The 19295-nt window shown below is 43.2% G+C and overlaps 1 protein-coding gene across 1 annotated transcript in view; it reads right to left on the reverse strand.

Moving 5' to 3' along the window:
* Positions 1-1681: 1681 nt before the first annotated feature.
* The window catches only part of PTPRG (protein tyrosine phosphatase receptor type G), a 405981-nt gene continuing 388367 nt past the window's right edge, over positions 1682-19295 (reverse strand). The window contains exons 16-29 of the mRNA XM_086470025.1: positions 17814-17910; positions 16040-16122; positions 15690-15824; positions 15321-15455; positions 14748-14920; positions 13582-13717; positions 13094-13240; positions 11178-11271; positions 9798-9874; positions 9241-9369; positions 6753-6899; positions 5792-5934; positions 2541-2676; positions 1682-1828 (exon numbers count right to left, since the gene is read on the reverse strand). Coding sequence (XP_086326151.1) covers positions 1682-1828; positions 2541-2676; positions 5792-5934; positions 6753-6899; positions 9241-9369; positions 9798-9874; positions 11178-11271; positions 13094-13240; positions 13582-13717; positions 14748-14920; positions 15321-15455; positions 15690-15824; positions 16040-16122; positions 17814-17910 — 1779 coding nt within the window. The remainder of the gene's footprint in view (positions 1829-2540; positions 2677-5791; positions 5935-6752; positions 6900-9240; positions 9370-9797; positions 9875-11177; positions 11272-13093; positions 13241-13581; positions 13718-14747; positions 14921-15320; positions 15456-15689; positions 15825-16039; positions 16123-17813; positions 17911-19295) is intronic.

The raw sequence follows: 19295 nt of genomic DNA on the forward strand, positions 1-19295 counted from the left end.
AGCTTCCTCCCTGCCCTCCCCTCCAACAAAATAAGTGGGTTTTGCCTTGCCGAAGGTTTGTATTTCGGCAAGACTGGACTGGCAGAAATTAACAGGTTTATATCAAATGAAAAAAAAAATGCCGTAACTTTTTGACAAGACCTGAAAAATTACAATGCATGTTTCATGCAGTTGGAATTTAAAGGTAAAGAAACTAATGCCATATATAAGGGATAGCATCTTTAACTGTATACTGAACGTCAGGATGGTTGAAACGACGGATTTTCAAGGCAGATTCAATAACCCCTCCCTACTTAGCTGAGCTATGAAGGACGTGGTTAGCTTTTTCAGGAGAATTAAGTATGTGCTTACGTCTTCTGCTAAAAGGGATGGACCTTGTTGAATTGCGACCAAATACAAAGGAAAAGGGAGCCAGGGAGGATGTATACGTAAATGCTCCAAACAATGATTCAATTATTTATATAATCTGGGGGGAACCATTTTATTGGTTTGGGAGGGAAAACACAGTAAGCTAGGTTTGTGCTAAAGAATTAGTCTGGCAAAAAAAAGAGGGAGAATGTAACTTTATAGGTAGTTTTTTTATTAGTTTGCTTCACCAGTAAATATGGATCAGTACTTTATGTTTTAGCACTAAAGTATGAAAATTACACACCTGTAAAAATGGCATCTAACAGTTATGAAATTAAGAAACGCCTGTCATCATGTAACATACCATTAGGTGTGAGGTCATATTCAAGAAATAGTAAGGAAATTAATGTGTTTAAAATATTGAATAGCTTAGTAATGTAAAATATTGCTACCTTCCATATAACTGAAACAGGTCTGATTTTGGGTTGTAGTAGAATTCTCACTGTATTGGCTCTGATGAAAATAAAACCAAAATACTTTCCCATCATAGGGCTGGTTAAAAACTAGACTTGACATTTTTCTGAGTACATGAGGAAACTTCAAAATTGCAAATTCAAAACCTATCACTGCGTCCCACATTATGAATTGCATCTAATTTATAATTATATTGTATGTAATTTATATATTCCATGTGAAGCAAGTCTTAGGCCCGTAAGTGTACAAAACAGCAATTTGAAACAATACAGAAATAATTGTTTCAGCTCCACAAGGCTATTACACCTTCACTGTAGCTAATAATCACCTGCCACGTTTTGTCAAGAAAGGATGAACACTGCTCATCCACTCCACTGGAATGTAGAACACCGTTGCCAAAACTGTGACATGATCATTAAAATAATAAATATGGTATGAAGGGGTACAGTATCTGTTGTCGAAAGAATCCATCTGGCCTAGCATTCAAGATTTAAGACTCGAGGGTCACTGTAGTTAGCAAAACTTCACTGCATTTAAACAAAACAGAAAAAGCGTATGTTTGTTGTCATGGAATGTCACATCAGGGCTTGTCTTGTATTAGAATATTATAGGCAGTAACACTGATCATATAGTGCAAACTAGATAAAATTGCGTTTCACTGTGTGAAATAAACAGAGGTGCAAATGCTCAGTAGGATACCATTAAGACATAAAATGGCAAAAAATAAATATCAAAACTTTTATCAGTGTAAAAAAGTAATTGGGTTATTGTATAACCTAGAGTCTGGCAAAAAAGGCCTCAAAAAAGTTCACTCAGTCTTCAGAAGTTCTACAAATTAAGTGCCTTTTCAGGTTTCCAATTAGACAAGAGACTCCATGCTTTCTGCGGGATCAGATTCGTCACTGGCCATCACAGCACCATTTTTGTCCAGTGTCATGGGACCGTTTCCATTTTCCTTAGTGCTGACCAAGCTTAGCATTGCCTTATAAAGAAACTGGTACTGTTCCTGGAAAAGAAAGGACAAGTTATTTCAATCCTTTCAGTGTACATAAATGAGTGGCACTTAAATTTGGCATTTCCAGGGAAGGTCATGGATGTTCATTACTAGAAAGATACGCAGAGCAAGGAAAAAGAGAGCAATTACCTCTGTTAGTCTAGTTTAACTGTGTCAACCCCGAACTCCAGTTTTGGGTAGATTATATTATTTGTGATATATTATTAAACACTATGGGAGGACAGGACAATACCTGAGCCCACAGCTCAGCCCCAGGTTGGTCCCTCGTACCGGCAGAGCCATGCACACTGAGGCAAGGGCGCTGCTCTCGCTGAAGTGCCCCACTGCTGAAGCTTTATCTTCCTGCAGCTCTACCTGCCCTGCTGCTTCCCTTCAGATCACAGCATGCCGGGTTTAAACGGCAGAGCTTAACTGACAGGGCTGGCAGGGGGACGATGAGAAGCTAGAGGTCCTTCTCTGCTAGGGCTGCCTGTGCAGTGGCCGCCTAACCGAATGAGCTTAACTGCAAATCGGAGACTGGCAGGGTGGGTTTGAGGTTTATAAAAAAAATAACAACTGTACAAAAAAAGCCCAAATGCAAATTCCGCTCGGTGGCAGTTGCAGTAGGGCTTGATAACGTACACAATGTGTGTTTTAGTTCATGCTTTTGGTCTCAGATGAAAACCTTGCAAACTATCCATTTCTATTCCATTTAAAGACTTACAATGTCTGTAAATACTCCAGGCCGCATCAGATTTATCATCTTTGCCACCTGGAAAACATCGACAGCATTTTCATTCTCCAGCTGCTGTGACAGAGTGGTAAGGGCACAGAGCGTTCCCGCTGACACAGCTCCATACCTGAAAAACCACACCAAAATCATCAGTTACTCAGAAACATACCTGGGCACTGACACAGAGCCGTGAAAACGTTGATACAGTCTGATTTTATGGCTGTAGTTCATCTTTGTATCTATTAAATGCTTGCTTGATACTGGCTAATTTTTAGTCAGTTTATAGAAGAAATTTGGTGGTACACCAGTCGTCTCAGGATATCTGCAGCATTCAGTACAAAGAACTGTATCAGCAGAAGAACGTGAGCCATTTAAAAATACCCAGCCTGGAGATGGTAACACTGACATCAGTTCTCACATGCCGCATGTCCTGAAAGCATCTGCATTATAGCTGAGCGTATTTTAAATTCATTAGTGGGAGCTCAAGCAAAACATAAACGATTAGAAAGAAATGAGACTTTGCCTCTTGCTCCACGTCTGACAATTACAGAAAACTAGCACGGATATAAGGTGCTCACAACTAAATGGGGCACATCTCAAAGTCTTCCTTAGGTCTGATTCATCGGCAAAAGGCAACATCCCTGAGTCGGGCACCCAAGAGACATTACGGATGCTGAAGAGTTGAGCTGCGCTGTCATTTAGTAAGAACCCGAGCAACAGTTATTTGTCAGCAGCACGACTCAATGTGTCCTTGAGATACTGGTCAGGCAGAAATCTTACTGCTGCTAAATCTGTGGGTACGCTGGAATTGTGAGCGCAGTTGTGGGGCATGGGATAGAAGATCCTAAGCAAGAGGGGCTTGTAACTGCTTCTGAGGAGCCTCCACTGTCCTCTGCTCTCCCGGTACTCAGAGGACTGAAATTCTGTCCTGGCTGTGCTACAGGTCTGCTCTGAGACTTTGAGAAAGTCTGTGTCTAAATGTCCCCACCTGTAAAAGGGGACATTGGTGCTGACTTGCTCTGAAAACTGTTTGGAGAGCTCTGCAAGCAAACTTAAATAATCGGCAAGTGCTGCAGTGCCATCTGGTATCACAAGATTACCACTAGGATTTTTTACAGCATTTCTGTGGAAATCAAGACATATGCTGACTTAATTTCATATGATTTTCGCAAACTCAATTTGCCTAGAAATGGGAAACAGAAATCAGATCACAATATTTGATGAAAAGGCTATAGAAGAAGAAGCGGAGCTTCTGCAGCACTACATAGATGGCTGTGACTGATCATCTGCGGGGACAGCGGACAACGTGGCCAGTGTGTGTGCCTGATGGGACACAACTAAGTGCCTCGGAGGGTCTAATGGTCTCATTTTCACTTGGGCTGATAACCTCCAGCTCCCAACAATCTGAAGGCTTTTCTTGCGGAAAATTATGCAGCAAATCTTTATCTAGTTGCCTACATATGGGCAGTTATATTTAAAAATCTTGACAACTGTCTCAAGCTGGAATTTCTGAACTTCTTTGAAATGTGGTTTTCAAGTTCATCCCACCATGCACTTCTTAAATAGCACATGCTATCTGCAAATTCATATATTTGGAATTAATCTGCAGTTGTAATTATTAGCGGATTATGTGATATAGTTGTTGCGTGTTGTAAAGGGAAATTTTCATTTTCAGCTAGATTTGCTTAGGCTCCAACGAAAAGCAGAATCCACGTTATGTATTAGGTGCAAAAATAAAATCATTGAATATGACAAATAAACCAAAAAAGCAATTTACAGAAAGAATGACTCAGCACTGTTAGGAATGCGATTTTGATTATTATTTTGTTTTGGTCTAGCATGAAACGCCCAAATCAATAATGGTTCTAATTTTGCAAAACATAATCTTAAATACTGCAAGAGTAGCAAAACCTCACTTCAGACTACCCAAAGCATGAATATTAACACTAGCCTGGAATTAATCAGTGCTGGCAAAAGGCAACAGAGCTTACGCTGTGCATTAGCAAGGCAGGAGATGGTGGGAGAAAAACTACTTGCTGCAGCCCAAGGCACCATTTGCGGAGTCGGTTGGGAAAAACCTGTTGCAGCAGCAACACACTGAGGTGAAGCGAAAGGTCCTTCAGCAACGGCAGATACCAGCACGCGGTCGGTCATCAGCACAAAGGCTGAGCTGACCACTGAAATACCAGAGCACGTACCCCTAATAACGTTTTTGCACAGAAGGTGAAGATTTTAAAGATTTTCCCACTGATTCTGTGTTGTAGCAATGACGAAAAGTTTAGTAGACTGGAGCGCAGTGGGGCTGCGGTTATAGCAGCCGTTTACGCTGGCTCAGTGATCGTTCTGAGGGCAACACAAAGCAGTGTCAGAAATTGGGCTTCCTTGGGATTTTAACGGCAGAATGACTCCAGGAAGCACTCTGCCCGCCAGGAAACAGTCCCACCCAAGAGATCCTGTTGCATCCAGGCTCCAGCTTCACTATAATGGTACTTTGCAGCTCCATAGTGTGTGCAAAGTAATAATATGCAATGCAGTATTTAGCACCCTTTAAAGCTGGGCATTCATGTATAGCTGGTAAAGACAATGCTCACCACTGCAGTACCGAAGAGACTAGTGTTGGGGCATACTGGCCCTGTGTTAGCGGGCTCCCTCCCTCCTACTTGGCACCATATGCGTCCCTCGAAGTGTTTTTGGGGAAGTAGAAGGAGGAAAAATAAATCTGCTCTCAGAAAACCTGGGCCCTTTATCACAAGATACTTCTGCTGCTCACCCTGAGACATAGCGGACCTGAGCTTGTTCTGTCTAACATGGCACATTAAACCACAGATGTTAAGACGGGAGCTCAGGCTATTTTGAAACTGGTTTCCGTAAGCCCACATTGGGCTGCTTAGAGCCTTATCTAAACCAGGGCTCTGCTGGGTTCTGAAACAGATTGTAGGATTTGTTAAGGATACTTCCAGGTGCAGAAGAACCCAAAATGCTTACAAAGCAAACACAGCCTCACTTTCTGAGTCCACCTAAGATTACGACCAACAGAAAAATCTACACTAAGCAAAACGTATTTGGCCTGAGATGCCAACTGAAAACTCATCCCTGGAAGTTTAAATATTCTGATCCTGTTCCTTAGGTCACTAAACCCCATCTGCTCCATGCAAGAACGGACACCAGTCCTCACAAGTATCTTGTAGCCGAGTAACTCTTTGTACATCCTGCACATAAATGGGAGAAAAGAGTTGACATACTCATCATGAACTATGGTGGGGCCATCCCTTGTTAAGGCCTCTTCCTTGATTACATTGATAAGTTCAAAGGTACTGCTTATGGGAGCATCTGGGTTTGGCCATTTAGGACACTGAAAGTGGCGGACTTCCAGAACGTAGTCATCCTGCAATGAAAAACCAGCCTGGGCATTAGCTACTTCAGTTTCACATTTATCCACTCCAGGTAGAAAGAGGGAAGAGCCTCACTACAAACTCCTTCTTCCAAACACTTCATATAGAAAGAAGACGACAGACATACAGCCCTAGCGTCTCTGCAACAGTGCAACTCTTAACTGTAACTCCCTACAATAATGCAACTTCAACAACATGTTTAATTGAGAAAAGATTTTGTATTTGAGTTCAGGGCTTATAGCCATACAAATGTCTCTCAGAGCCCTTAGAGCTCAAAAGTCAAATAAGAGAAGAACAACAAAGGAATTAAAATATAAAAGGGCTTGCAAGCTAATGTTTCGCCTCAAAATCCAGGTGCAATCCGGATAGCAAACTAGAGGCAGGTTTATAGCTCAAAAGAAATACGCTTACATAAAACCCCTTAATTAAGACCCCCAAACAATTAAACTGTAAATGCTGAACTTTATAAGCAAAAATAGGACAATAAACCTTGGTGTACTTTACAAAGAATAATTCAATCTACTTGTGTGATTTCAAAATGAAAAACGAATGTCTTCATCTTCAAATAAGGCAAACGATTAATACTATGGTCTCACTAGCTAGAGGAATCTACCTGGATGTAGAACATGTGAGAGGGAAAAGGAGCCAACGAGAATACCTTTCCCCTGTGAGCAACACGCATGCACATGCATTTACAAGTAAATCCTTATCAAAACTGTTTCTGAACTCTTCTTCTTCTTCTTCCATATTTAAATGACATCAATAACATTTTGGTGAAAAGCCAACACCCACATTTGGAGGTTTATTTTACCTGGGTAGCTTCAAGGATAAAGTCATGGATGATAATTTGCTCTTCGTTAGAGAGGCACAGTCTGTCTTTGCTGATAAGGGTCACAGTAAAGGCCTCACAGTTCATGGATTCCTCGCGACTTGGCCAGTACACAAACTCATCTTCTGCCTGGAGGAATGAAACAACACACTAACTTGTGTGCGACCGAAAAATCCAGTGGATCAAAAAATTGGTTTGATAAATAGAGATGATCAGGAGCTGACCTTTAAAACCCATTTCTGTCTAAACCAAATTTTCTATTACAGCAGGCAGTAAACCTGCCAGATCATTCCTTTGTGTGTCCAAACAGGTAACGTCTGCTTTTTAATTGGTTTCATAGGGGAACGGTTATCATAGCTCACTCATACTTAACCTTTATGTTGTATCTCAGGCTTTACCACCTCCTGCCTACACAGTTTTGCATGAAAGTCAGATATCTGTTTAGAAAAAACCTCATTGTCCTTTAAAAATTAATTGCTTATTATCTTTAATTTGTTTTTATTGTAGTCCAGTCCAAAACTCAAGATCTGTGGATCAGGTCTAGGTAGAAGACTGATGGACACTTATGTAGGGCTTGAATTTTTAGGAGTGAGGGGAGGAGTGAGGAGGAAGGAAGAAACCCAGATATTCTTAGCTTTGAAAAAACCCACTGGCTTAACTTAATGCAAGCTCTCCAGCAAAACTCCTCTACCGAAGGGACACTGTAAAATCTCAGGGAGACTGTCAATGCAGAAGCAGCTCAGTGCTGAAGCAGCCTAACTGGCGGGACGTGGATACATAGTCAAAGCTATTCTTTAAAAATTAACTGTGAATTCCTAATTTACTGCAGAGAAAGGAAATTAGGCTCTGTCACCACATACCTGCACAGCCTGTTTCTCTTCCTGGCTTCAGGGATCTACTGTCCCTGCAGCGTAAGCACAGAAGCTACTCTGCCAGCAGGCACAGCACTGCACGCCTGCGTCTCTGAACAATCTGTGTTCTACTCAGGAGAAAACACGAGCTGTGAACCCACTTCATCCCAGTGCAGCCATGAGCACGTCTCTAAAACCAGGCTTATTTCTGTGGGCCTGAAGCCTTGATGCACATGATATGCAAGACACTGTTGAGATTTGGGCCTTAAATGTTTATTCTGATAATGGGACTTAGGGCCCTAAGTCCTCTGAGTGCCTTGACAACTCTGCCCTCAGTAAGCGGAGGCACCGGCAAGCCGCGTAGTATCGCTGAATGCTGGGGAAGTGACCTGTCCTGCCACATGACAGGTCCTCATGCAGCAGGTAGCCTGCGTTATATTCTTGTCCTCTGGCATTACACATTCAGCACCTTGATGCTGCCACCCCTCCTTGCCAGCCAACACATCTCACACCAAACACTGAGCCAACGCGCAGATGCTGCTGCCCCGCTGGCCAGCCTCCACCCTGGGCGTGGGGAAGGTGAAAGACGGGACCGGGCATCCTTGCAAGGGATACGGCCGAGTCCAGCGTTCCTCCTTTACCCTTTAATCACTATTGTTCTGCAGAGCAATTTCATGTACTTGTAAAGACAAGATCAGCCTCTTCATTTCCACCTGACACGCTTTCATTTCATTAGTGCTTTCTGATTCGATCGGATTCCTCTGAACGCTCTTTGCCTTGCAGTGCCTGCAATCCCTTTCATCGCACCACACACAGGACGCATATTGACTGCTGCCTCTTTAGTAGCCCCTCATGACTGCTATTTTCCTGCTGTAATGAAGGTGGTTTCTCTTCCACTCTCAGCTACAATTGTCTGTTCACGTCAGTGATGTGCGCATGAAAAAACCAAACCATTTAGTTCTTAATCCTGTTCAACGTGCCCTCCTGAGACGTGCTAGTAAATCTGGAAGTAGTGATTAGCACTTCACCTGTGTCTCCTTATTCTCTCTCTCTCTCTGTCTGTCTCATTATTTCCACTTAAATTAACATACATGTTTGCTTTTTTACTTTCATCAAAAATAGCATTTGTAACCTTGCATAGCCTTAGTCTTGTAACCTTGCACAGCCTTAGTCTTGCATGGCCTGAGTCTTAAGCCCCTGGGCAAACAAACAACTATCCTACTGTCCCTGCTTCATATTTCTGCTCCCCTCAAAGTCCTTACCCGTGGCCCTGGCCACCCAGTAACCTCAGTGCCTTGCATCCTGCCAGCCAGGCAGCCCTCAGGAGCGTCGCAGAAGTCATCACCACCAGCACGCTGCTTGAAAGCACTGTGGCCCACCCAGCCCAGGATGTGTTTCCCAGGGGTGAGGACAGAAGGGGAGAGCAAAACACAGGCCCCACATCTCAGAACTTGTCTTTTTGTGACAAGCTCAAGGCACAGTTGGAGATGGCGGCTCAAAAATTGGCTTTTGCTTTTGACCAGAAAACAGCCAAAGCGTGTAAGTAAGTGACCCTACGCTGGTGCCCAGCTGGGCTCAGGGACTGCGGTACCACGCGGGGAGGGACGCGTTTAACTCACCAGGCTCTGGTTGTCCGGCAGCATGACGATGATCTGTGCATTGTGATCCCAGATCATTCGCCAGAAATCTTTAGTTGTATGTGGCAGTGGATGTTGTGTTATGATGAACTCGTTACTCCTGTAGTAGCCCTTTTGTAGCAAAACAAACCACACAGTTACTTACTGCCTTCAATACTTTCAAAGCATTAATTTCATCTTTGGGGACACATAATGACTCTGTTTCATTTTATTCCACAATATTTTCACACAGACTATAATTTTATAAGCCCATTTCCATTCTGCAGCGTCCCCGTTGTTTTCATTTACTCTAAATCCCAATATTGATTTGACTGTATCTCATGGAAATACATGTTCCATCTAAATGCATCTTGTATTTAATTTTTTTAGGCACCAATCTTTAATAAAACACAGTTAATAGCTTTACATTATAGGTAAGGTGTTAAAATCTCATCTGTTAATAGACAGCCATTACATACAGAATTAAGACAATTATAGGCATCTGGTATTTAGCACCTTAGAATTGATTTTACTTTGTAATTAGTTGTTGGCTTCCTCACCATGATATAAGAGGCATTAATGTAATCTGTTCCTTTCATTCCAGGCAGCGGTGCCAAGCCCACTCTAGCACGCTCAGCTAGAAGATTTAAAAAAAAAAGGGGGGAGGGGGCAAAAAAAAAAAAAAAAAAAAAAATCAAAGTCTGGTCATGGCACAATGCAGAAAGTAAGAATTTCTCAGCCGTTAACAAACCAAACAGTGTGCAGCTCCCATCTCCCACAGGAGCAGGCCAGCACTTTAACTGCGTTAAAGCATTGCCTTCTAACACAGGATATAAAAGAGAATGTTGCACAATATTCCCACAAGGACAAAGTAATTTCAGGAATCAAATTTTACTATAGCAAAGATTTTCACAGCAGGCTGAATTACCAAATAACAGTACATGCAGCGATAACAGGGGATTTCAGGTAATTCTTGACTGTAGTGTTCCATTTGTCTCCAGCAGCACACAAACCCAGCTGATTCATTTTGTTTTCCCTACCACTCCGTAGCACTACCATCACTTAACTCCTCCCAGCTGGAGGGTGAGAGAACCTCCAGAGACAAAACCCTTCCCTAACGGGTAATCACCCAGGAGCACGTGTGTGCTTGCTTCAGCAGACCTACACTTCTCCGTGTTTCAGGGCTGGCTTCAACATCATCCTCAAACCAACCGACAGGCTCCTGGTGCCAAACCGAAACCACCGTGGCTACATGACACGAAGTGCAAAGTCGTGTAGGCCATTTCTGCCCCGTTCACATCTGGTTTTAAGACACATCCTGGTGACTTTCCTTTTTATTAACAAACTTCATGAGGGACCATATCTGTGCCATCATTACTTTGTGCTAGCTCGGCTATCACCTGTCCTGTATGTCCCGTACTCTGGGTAACATGATGGGGGGCATGACGTTGTGCCCATGCTCGGTCTGATGCAAATTCATACCACTAGGCAACCATGTACAGATTCCATGTAAATGACTGTGAAACTGTGGCCTTGGGCACGAAACACCCTCAGATCTGGGGAAGGCTCTCACACAGAAATTGAGCGTAGTAGCTGAATTACAAAAAACTTGTGCCAATCACACTGGGAGATCTCACCTGAGCTGGGAGTGGTATCAAAGTAATTCTCTCAGTATTCCATAGATTTATTCCCTACCTAATTATTCAAATCCTTAAGTACTTCAAATTAACATTTCACTTGGACAGTGTATTTGGCTGACACTGTAACTATTTTCTTTTGTTCAGTTTCATCAGGGTAATTCTGAAAGACAAGACATCTTGGTCTGAACAAAAGATTACATTTCTACTTCCTAGTGGCTATGCTTTTTCATGCATAACACCGGGAGAATTCAGTACGAAAAGTTATGCTAGGCAGTAATCAAACCGAAGATGTGATCTTACACGGCACAACTGATGAGTTCCTGTTCTTCTCTTTGTTGCAGTCTTTCTGAGCACTGAAGCATTCCACGTATTTTGCATTACACTGTGTAACCAGCTGAAAGAGAATAAAGTAGTAAGTCAGTCCTCACAGCGCACCAAATGAAGAGAGGAGGTTTCTTTGCCAACTCCAGCGAAGCCACATCAGTAGAAGAATAAACTGCATTGTTAAACTTGTTTAAAGTACGCAAGATGCCAAAGGAAGGAATCCTTTTCATACAACATGTTTAATGGATAAAAAGATCTCTGCAGCTCTCAGCTTCGAAACATCCTGAAAATGAAGTTCCATCAAAATGTATTTTCACAGAACACTACGTTTAGTTATCTTTGAGAATACATTTCAAAGACTTGCAGATATGTTCAGTCAGAAGCAGGTCTCAAGGAAGAAAAACTAGCAAAATAAAACAACAACAAAACTTCTATGTTTTCTTCCAAAATAAAAGCCAGATCATTCTTGCAGAATGTCTTTTTCTTCCAGGCCTTTGGGAAACCCACCACACTGGCATCTGAGATCCGAGGCCATGGGTTACATTCTCTGCTCTGCCAAGTTCATTCTCGGCTGCTTATAAGGCACCAAGAAAAGTCAGGGGGGCAGATTTGTATTTGAAACTTCCCCCAGTGTATGGGGAAAGTCTATCAGAGCAAAAAGAGGGCGAAGGTGACTTCTTCATGTCCTGCACCAGCCACTCATTACTCAGCGTAATTTCACTCTAGGATGGCTGAATATAAACTACTGTACCAGGCCATGGGCACAAGTTATTTTCTACTGGCTCCATGGTGGCAGCGGAAACGAGATAAAGATTTCATAGCTGCTGGCGGCCACGTCCCAGTTTCAAATGCACTCTAACCAAGACAGCACTCAACTCATCTATGTACTGGTGTAAGCCCCATTAGAAGTTATGGGGTTTCTAGAGACCTGGGCAACGTTGGCAGAGAAAGTCATTTCTGAAAATGGCACTTAGGTTTTTGAAATTTTGCCTTGAGTCATCAGAAAACATCTTTGTACCTATAATTTCGTATTGTTTGTGAAAGCGCAACACTTTTTTTCAGTAAGAATTCTTTTTCTCCTGCTACATTTTGTGTGTGTATGCGCACACTTGCGCTTGTTTTTTAATTTCGTAATTAAGCATCTGGAATATCTTGACTGATGGAGAAGTACTGAGATTTCTACAAGTGAATTCAGAGAAGAGCCTGTTAATTTCTTGAATAGCTTGGCACCTGGTATAATTTAACAGTTTCAGTTCCTTAGGTAGTTATCAACTGAGTGAGTTTAGCTGTGAAAACAGATGTCACGTTCAATCTTCTTGTGATACATAGGCTCACAAAATATTTTTAAATGCATTCAGATAAAATGCAATCAGAAAATCATAGGTTTCAAATAGGAGATCTGGGCGAAAAAATTTACTTTGGTCAGCAAGAAAGCAGCTATGACATAGCAGGGAGAAGCAGCAAGCATAGTTATTAGCAATGAGAAAGGCAAATTTATATCCCGGTCTTAAAACACTTCTAATTCTTTATGTACAGTGCTGAAATAGTGGGTGGTGCTAAGAACCTCATTTCATGTCTTTCTCCATATATATGCGTGAGCGCCACAGTTTGGAGGAAGACTTCAGCCAAGCTAACCACGGACTCCCTTGGGAGCCCAGCAGCACGCTCCAAACCAGGGTCCACGTCCCTCTTCTCACCTCTGACTCCAATAGTGCTGATTTCCAGCGGTGTAGCTAAGGCTGTTGAGGACCAAACTTCTCAAGATGCTGTGCTGTGCTAATCAAGCGTTCTAGTTTGGTGCCTTATCGATGACAACAGACAGCAAAGACAGGCCACACCGAAGAAGTGAGTAGGGCAATTAAGTCCCTCTGGATGGCAGCGGTAAGCCTTACCTTGAACTGTTTTTCTAGTCGTGTCTTCCCTCCTATGCCAGGTATGAGGATGCTGTTAACATAACTATGCAGCTGGTTTGCAGATACTTCAGTCTCCTTCCCAAGGATGGCTTCCAACAAGGCATCATGAATAAAAATGTACTGCTCCTGGAAAAACAACAGCATGTCACGTAGGCACTTGGAATAAACTAAACAGCTGGCTTGAACTGATGGGTAGAGCATGCTGAAGGAAAGGGTGTGCAAAACAAGCCACCCATGCAAATACTGCCAAATCCAGAACAGGCATTGCCAAGTGTAGCACATACAACTGAGTAAGTCAAAAGCAAAATCTGAAGTTTCTGGTCTAGAAAAAGAGAGACATACCAGTTCAAAAAATGCCTGGTGATATATTCAGTTTTTACAGGGATGTAACTGAAAAATCCATTTTCTTTTTGATTACAACATAAAAATGAACATGGTTTTAAATTCAACCCCACTGCAATCTTTACCTCTGTCTGGACGAGGTAGTTGCGCTGTGTCCTGATATGTTTCAGGAAACCCAGGACATTAACTGTGCTTTTGTCTTTTATCTGTTGCAGCATACTGTCTATCACAATGTAGGTACCAGTTCTGCCAACGCCAGCACTATCAAAGACATAAGAGAAACCCATGTAACACAGCCGGATGAAAGCAAATGTTCACAACAGCACAACAGAACCAAGCAAATATTCCTGTTCACAGACTTTCATTTCCCGGCTAGCCCCAAACATGTACGTTTCTAAACAAAATAGTTTGGGTTTCTGGGAATTTTACCAGGTATGTATTCCACGATCTGACGCTTGGCTGTCCTGCCTCCACTGCTGCTTTTACCGGCGTTGGCTAGAAGCAGCCACATAGAAATCCACCCTGTGCCAAACTGCTGCTATCCTGGACCACCACGGTTGCTCCAGACTGTGGAGCTGCCCTGTTTGGCTTCAGTCTTGAGGCAAGACTTAAGCTTCACAACGGAGCTGTAATCCTGCTCTGGAAATGCAACTGGTACCGGCAGGACTGAAAGGTGCAAGAAAGGGCTAACCCTGTGGAGGCAGGATTCCTGAAGGGGAGGGAGGGTGATCCTGGGCCCAACAGAGAGGCCGGACAGGGAAACTCTTCAGAGCTCCTCAATTTGTGCTCAGGAAGACGCTCTAATCCCATCATCCTCTCCTCTCCGCTACCGTGCTGTACAGCCCCCTCACACCCAGTGATGAAAACCACATCCCTTAACTCATTCAAGGGAAACCCTCTGTCGACTGCAAGTGCTGGTGAATACGAGTGTGGTTCAGCGGCCATCGCATGCCCAGGTGTCCATGTATTCACACGGCTGGTTGCCAGCAGAGGTGATCCTGCCCTGCCCACGCACTGAACGGGCAGGCTGCAAACACGCTTCGAACAAGGAACTGCACAACCACACCAGTGCGAGGCTCAGCAGCTCGGTACCAGGACACGGGGTTTTGCCAACGCAACGGGGAAGCTTTGCATTGCAGCTGTCTTAAGATGTTAGCAGAGCAAGCTCATGTCCACCTGCACCCCACGGGGTTGGCACACTCCGTACAGAGTTTGTCTGAGGTGGCACCTAAGAGCACAGGCTGTGCACTAGGTATGCTTGCCGTGAAGTAGTTAATCACACCCGTCATACCTGCAGTGCACCACCACTGGTCCCATGTCGGGGGTTCTGGCTGCGGAGGATCTCCTAACGAAGGTTAGCACAGGCAGGGCGTACTCCGGCACACCCATGTCAGGCCACTGAGTGTAGTGATACTGAATGACCGTTCTCTCGTTCTGCCGCCCTTTGGGGTTTCCTTTCTGACCCTGGGTGCAAAGCGTGCGCAGGAAGAAGAGAAAGATTAGGGAAGAGAAGCATAGAAAGGTACTCAATCCTACTGGCTTGCTCAGCTGAGAAAGTGCTGGACTGTAACATAAGAATTCTTCTGCAGCTCCTGCTAGGTGGAGACAGAGTTCAAGGAAAAATACATGTGGAAAAAGGTAATAACAGCAATAATCGTGACACCAAAGCAGCAGTGAACTTGAGAAAAAGAAATACATGCTAAACCTTTCTCCAGGTTCCTTGTAATCCTGGCTTTGCTTACTTATTTCCTATCCACCTGCTACTTCAAGCTGCCTATGTAAATGCTGAGTTTTGCTCCTGTGTGCCTTGCATCCTACACAAGCCAGAAGGCATCTGGATGAGAACACTGAAGGCTTTACTCACCTTTTTCATCTTCGTGTTCCTGACTGTGAAGCGGCGCACAGTGTAGCAGGCATGAATGTTTGTGCTCTTCAGCGTGACAATTATGTTGCCATACTCCTCGCTGTTCTCTGATGGCCAGTACTGATCGCATTTTCTCTGAACAAAGACATAGTTGGGTGGGTTGGCTAAAGGTTTGAGCTGCTTCTTTATATTTGTATTTAGAGCTTTTAAAAAAAGTAAAGTCATGGCTAGCTATGCATCCCTCTGTTATGTTAGTTATATATTATACATCAATATATATCATCCCAAACCATTTAAAAACAAATTCTGCCCATATGATTTGGGGAGATGGTAAGGAGCAACTGCTAGCAAACTAGAAAAATCTCTTACTCTTCCTTTTTCAACAAGGTTTGTGATCATGACAATGATTCCAGTATTTTGTTCCCAAATCATCCTCCAGAAATCTTCAAAGGTAGACTTTAAAGGTCCCTGGGTAGCAATGTAGGCTTTTGCTTTGTTGTAACCCTTCAAAGAAAACCATAATGCCAAGTGAGATGAAAGCAGTATCATGGCAGACATATTAATATTTTAAAGGTAACAAAGAAAGGTGCTTTTCTCATTCAGAATAGCAAGGAATTTGTAGCAAAATTATCAGGTGAAGTTGGAAAACATGACCACAACACTTCCTCCTTGTGGAAGGATTCAGAGTTAGAGAAGACAAAACAATTCAAACAACTTACATCAACATAATTAGCATTAATGTAGTCGCTGTGCTTAGAATCTTTTCCTGGTAAAGGCCTTAGCTTCACCCTGCTGTGATCATCTGCAGGATAAAAACAGAGCAGAGAAGCATTAAGGAAACATAGTGCAGAACTGCAGGTAAACATCCCATTTCCTGGGTATTGGAGTAGCGCTTATTAATACATGGAAGAAATTGGCCTTGGATTGAAGTCAAGGGGGAGATGGGAGTACCTGTTCCCGGTCATCTGCTCATGGTAGCAGGCCCTCAGGCTTCACACCCCTTAAAGTGGTTCATGCTGGGCCAGCTTCTCTTTAAAGGACACTGGAGCCTCAGGAGCATGATCTCTAGGATCAACCCCGTCACACAGTGTATGGTGATTCAAAGTGCCAGGGCACCCCACGGGGCTGTGTAACGCCATGCAGAGACACTGGCTCAGCTCTCGCAGGCAGTAAAGCTGCCTCTGCTTGGCTCAGTGTCTGAGCTCATTATGCTCCGCTTGGTGCTGGGCTCAGACAGCTCTACCAGCTCTGGGAGCTGAGTGAATGTCCTCACTCCTTCACCACCCTCATCACACCAAGAGGACGGACTTTAGGTCATGCTCTTTAGCTCCTCTTTGTGTTCCACCCAAATGCTTGACTTTGGCTTAAATGAGAAATAACCTGCAGTTCTTCTCCTGCTCCTAGGCAGCAGCATTGGGCTGGGTGGTGCTTCCAACACATGCAGACATGAGACACAGGGGCTAACTATGAGCATGAAGAATCTGGTCTCAGTTGCCCTCCTTGAGCACCAATGGAGAGAGAGGTTCCTCCAGGGGCAATGTGGAGAACTGGAGTGCCTGCTCCAGTTCTCCTCCAACGGTACTTCTCTCTCTCTGTGCCTAGAGGGACCAGACATCTATGTCTAAAATCAGAGTTGGGACAACCGCAATGAATCCCCTTGCCCAAGGCCACACAGCAAGTCTTTCACAAGTCTGGGAATTTGTCCTCAGATGGCACCTTGATTACTTCTGAGAATCTGTTAGAGATGTGCATTTCCTTCCTATGCTATCAAAAACATTCAAGATTTATTGCAATGTTTATGAACATTGTGAACTTTTTATCAGCAGCTCTCCATTGCGGTTCCTAAACCACAGTGACTGCTGCATCTGCCATTCGTTCCACATCAGAGAAAGATACGGAAAAAGTTACCACATTTCCATTCCAGACCTGCAATAATCTGCATTCTAGAGCAAGAGTCCAGATTTGCAGTTCTCAGAGGAATACAGGCAAAGCCCACACTGTGCTACAAAGATCATGGTTTGTCCAAGTTGTACACATAACTGAAGCAGTTTGAAATACAGCAGATACACTCTGTAAGATTTATCACCTTTGAGATTATAAGGGAACACCAGGGATCATCAATAAAACTTTGCTCTACCATTCACTTCCCTTAGGCCAGTTTTCAGACAGTAGCGAGCAGAAGAGCTCTGACGATCAATTTATCCCAGTTATTCCTCCACAAAATTTCATACCAAACTGATCCCTCTAAAACTACACTTGGACCATCAAACTGCAAAATCGTTTAAAACAAAAGGTGGAGTGAAATCCTGGCCCCAGAGAAGTCAGAATGTCCACTGCCTTTAGTAGGGAAATGATCTCCCAGCCACACTTTCACATGCTTATTAATTACTGTGCAGTCACGCAACTTGAAGGCACCTGCCTTTTCCAGTCACACACACACACACTCTGTGAGAGGAGAATGCCTTCTCGGGTTGATTCATGGTGCTTACTTACAGGCTAGGATGTTGATGTATCTGTTCTTGTGCTTGTTGTCGGGGTGGTTGGAATGCTCTGCAGTGATGTTCATGTCGGCCGTACAGCGCTGCACTTCCTAGGCGTAAAAATTATTCGAATGGGAAATGTGTCAGTCCAAAAAAATGTAATCTTGATCTCCTTTTGCAACAGCTTACAGAAACCATGTTTAAAATATCGGTATGTTAATTGCTGGATTGAACACAAAGTCCTTCAGTATTGTCTTGTACGTCCCTGCCTGCTTAAACGGAGCCACGTTAGCTGCTCCCCGGTGTGCGGTTTTGTGTCTCTCCACAGACTTGGTGACATGCACTGTGGCCACCCGGAGGGCTGACTGTCCCCTCTGACCAGCGGTCCATTCCTCTTCTGGACTGCATCTCCTGTGATGCCCAGCTCTGTCCCCTCTTGGGATGGGAAGACAGAGTCCCGCAAAGGCAAGAGTGGCCAGTGCAGTGTAAGAAACTAAGCACAAGGCCCACTTCAACGGAAGCCTTTGACCGCTGGACAACTTATCTGCTTATAACCTCTCTAAACAGGGTTTCTGACATTTGAGTTTGGTGCTGACCTTTTGTTAGTTCTCTGCAGAGAGATGCCTTTTACAAAATATAAATAAAATAAATCTCTGAAGGTAACAGTGAGTGCTTTAAATACCACTGCTTGGACACTGATTAACAGCCCATGATACAGTGAAAAAGATAAAAGGTTCTATCCATTTACATATACACTTACACAGCCGAAAGAGGCCAGGCTTGCCAAGGTGTTCATGAAGCTAGAGATGCACATTTCTGTTTAGTCGAGGCTGTAGGTTAGATACCTAATTTCCATTGATTTTTTTTAGTTCTTAACCTACCTCTTACTTACACTGTCCAACAACAGAATACAGAGCTATTGAAATGAGGCAATGGAGGGTCTTTTCTCTATTCCCCTTGGACAGAGTGTTCTAGAGAGTTACACACTTTGGAGATTGTCTTGCAAACTGAATCACTAAAACTCATGTGTGATACCACCTCCAACATATATTTTTTAATCTATTTAACCACAATCTTCCTGAAAAAGATAAACTCCTTTTTAACACTAGCATAAATACTCTTAGTTTAAAAACACATTTTTGAAAAATATATCAATGTTTGGAGTTTACGAAGTTGTGAAAGAAACTATATTTATTCAAATCTTTTCTGAGTCCCAGAAATTGCACAAAACAGAACCAATTTCCCCCAAGGATATATGGAGAAGTGCCAAATTACTTTGTACTTCAGGCTTTAAAAATAACAGTATAGAACCTGCCTAAGAGGGAAAGTCATTAGGAGCTCACAGCTGCTACAAAGATCACAAACTAAGTGACAGAGAAAAATTATCAAGAGAAATGCTATACAAACAGCAGATGTAACAGAGTTCAGCATTATGCAGACATTTCACAAAGGACTTGCATAGCAATTTTGATATCTTCCCCAGCATTTACGTTTT

Source organism: Leptosomus discolor, chromosome 9, assembly GCF_034619465.1.
Source record: "Leptosomus discolor isolate bLepDis1 chromosome 9, bLepDis1.hap2, whole genome shotgun sequence".
Classification (NCBI taxonomy): domain Eukaryota; kingdom Metazoa; phylum Chordata; class Aves; order Leptosomiformes; family Leptosomidae; genus Leptosomus; species Leptosomus discolor.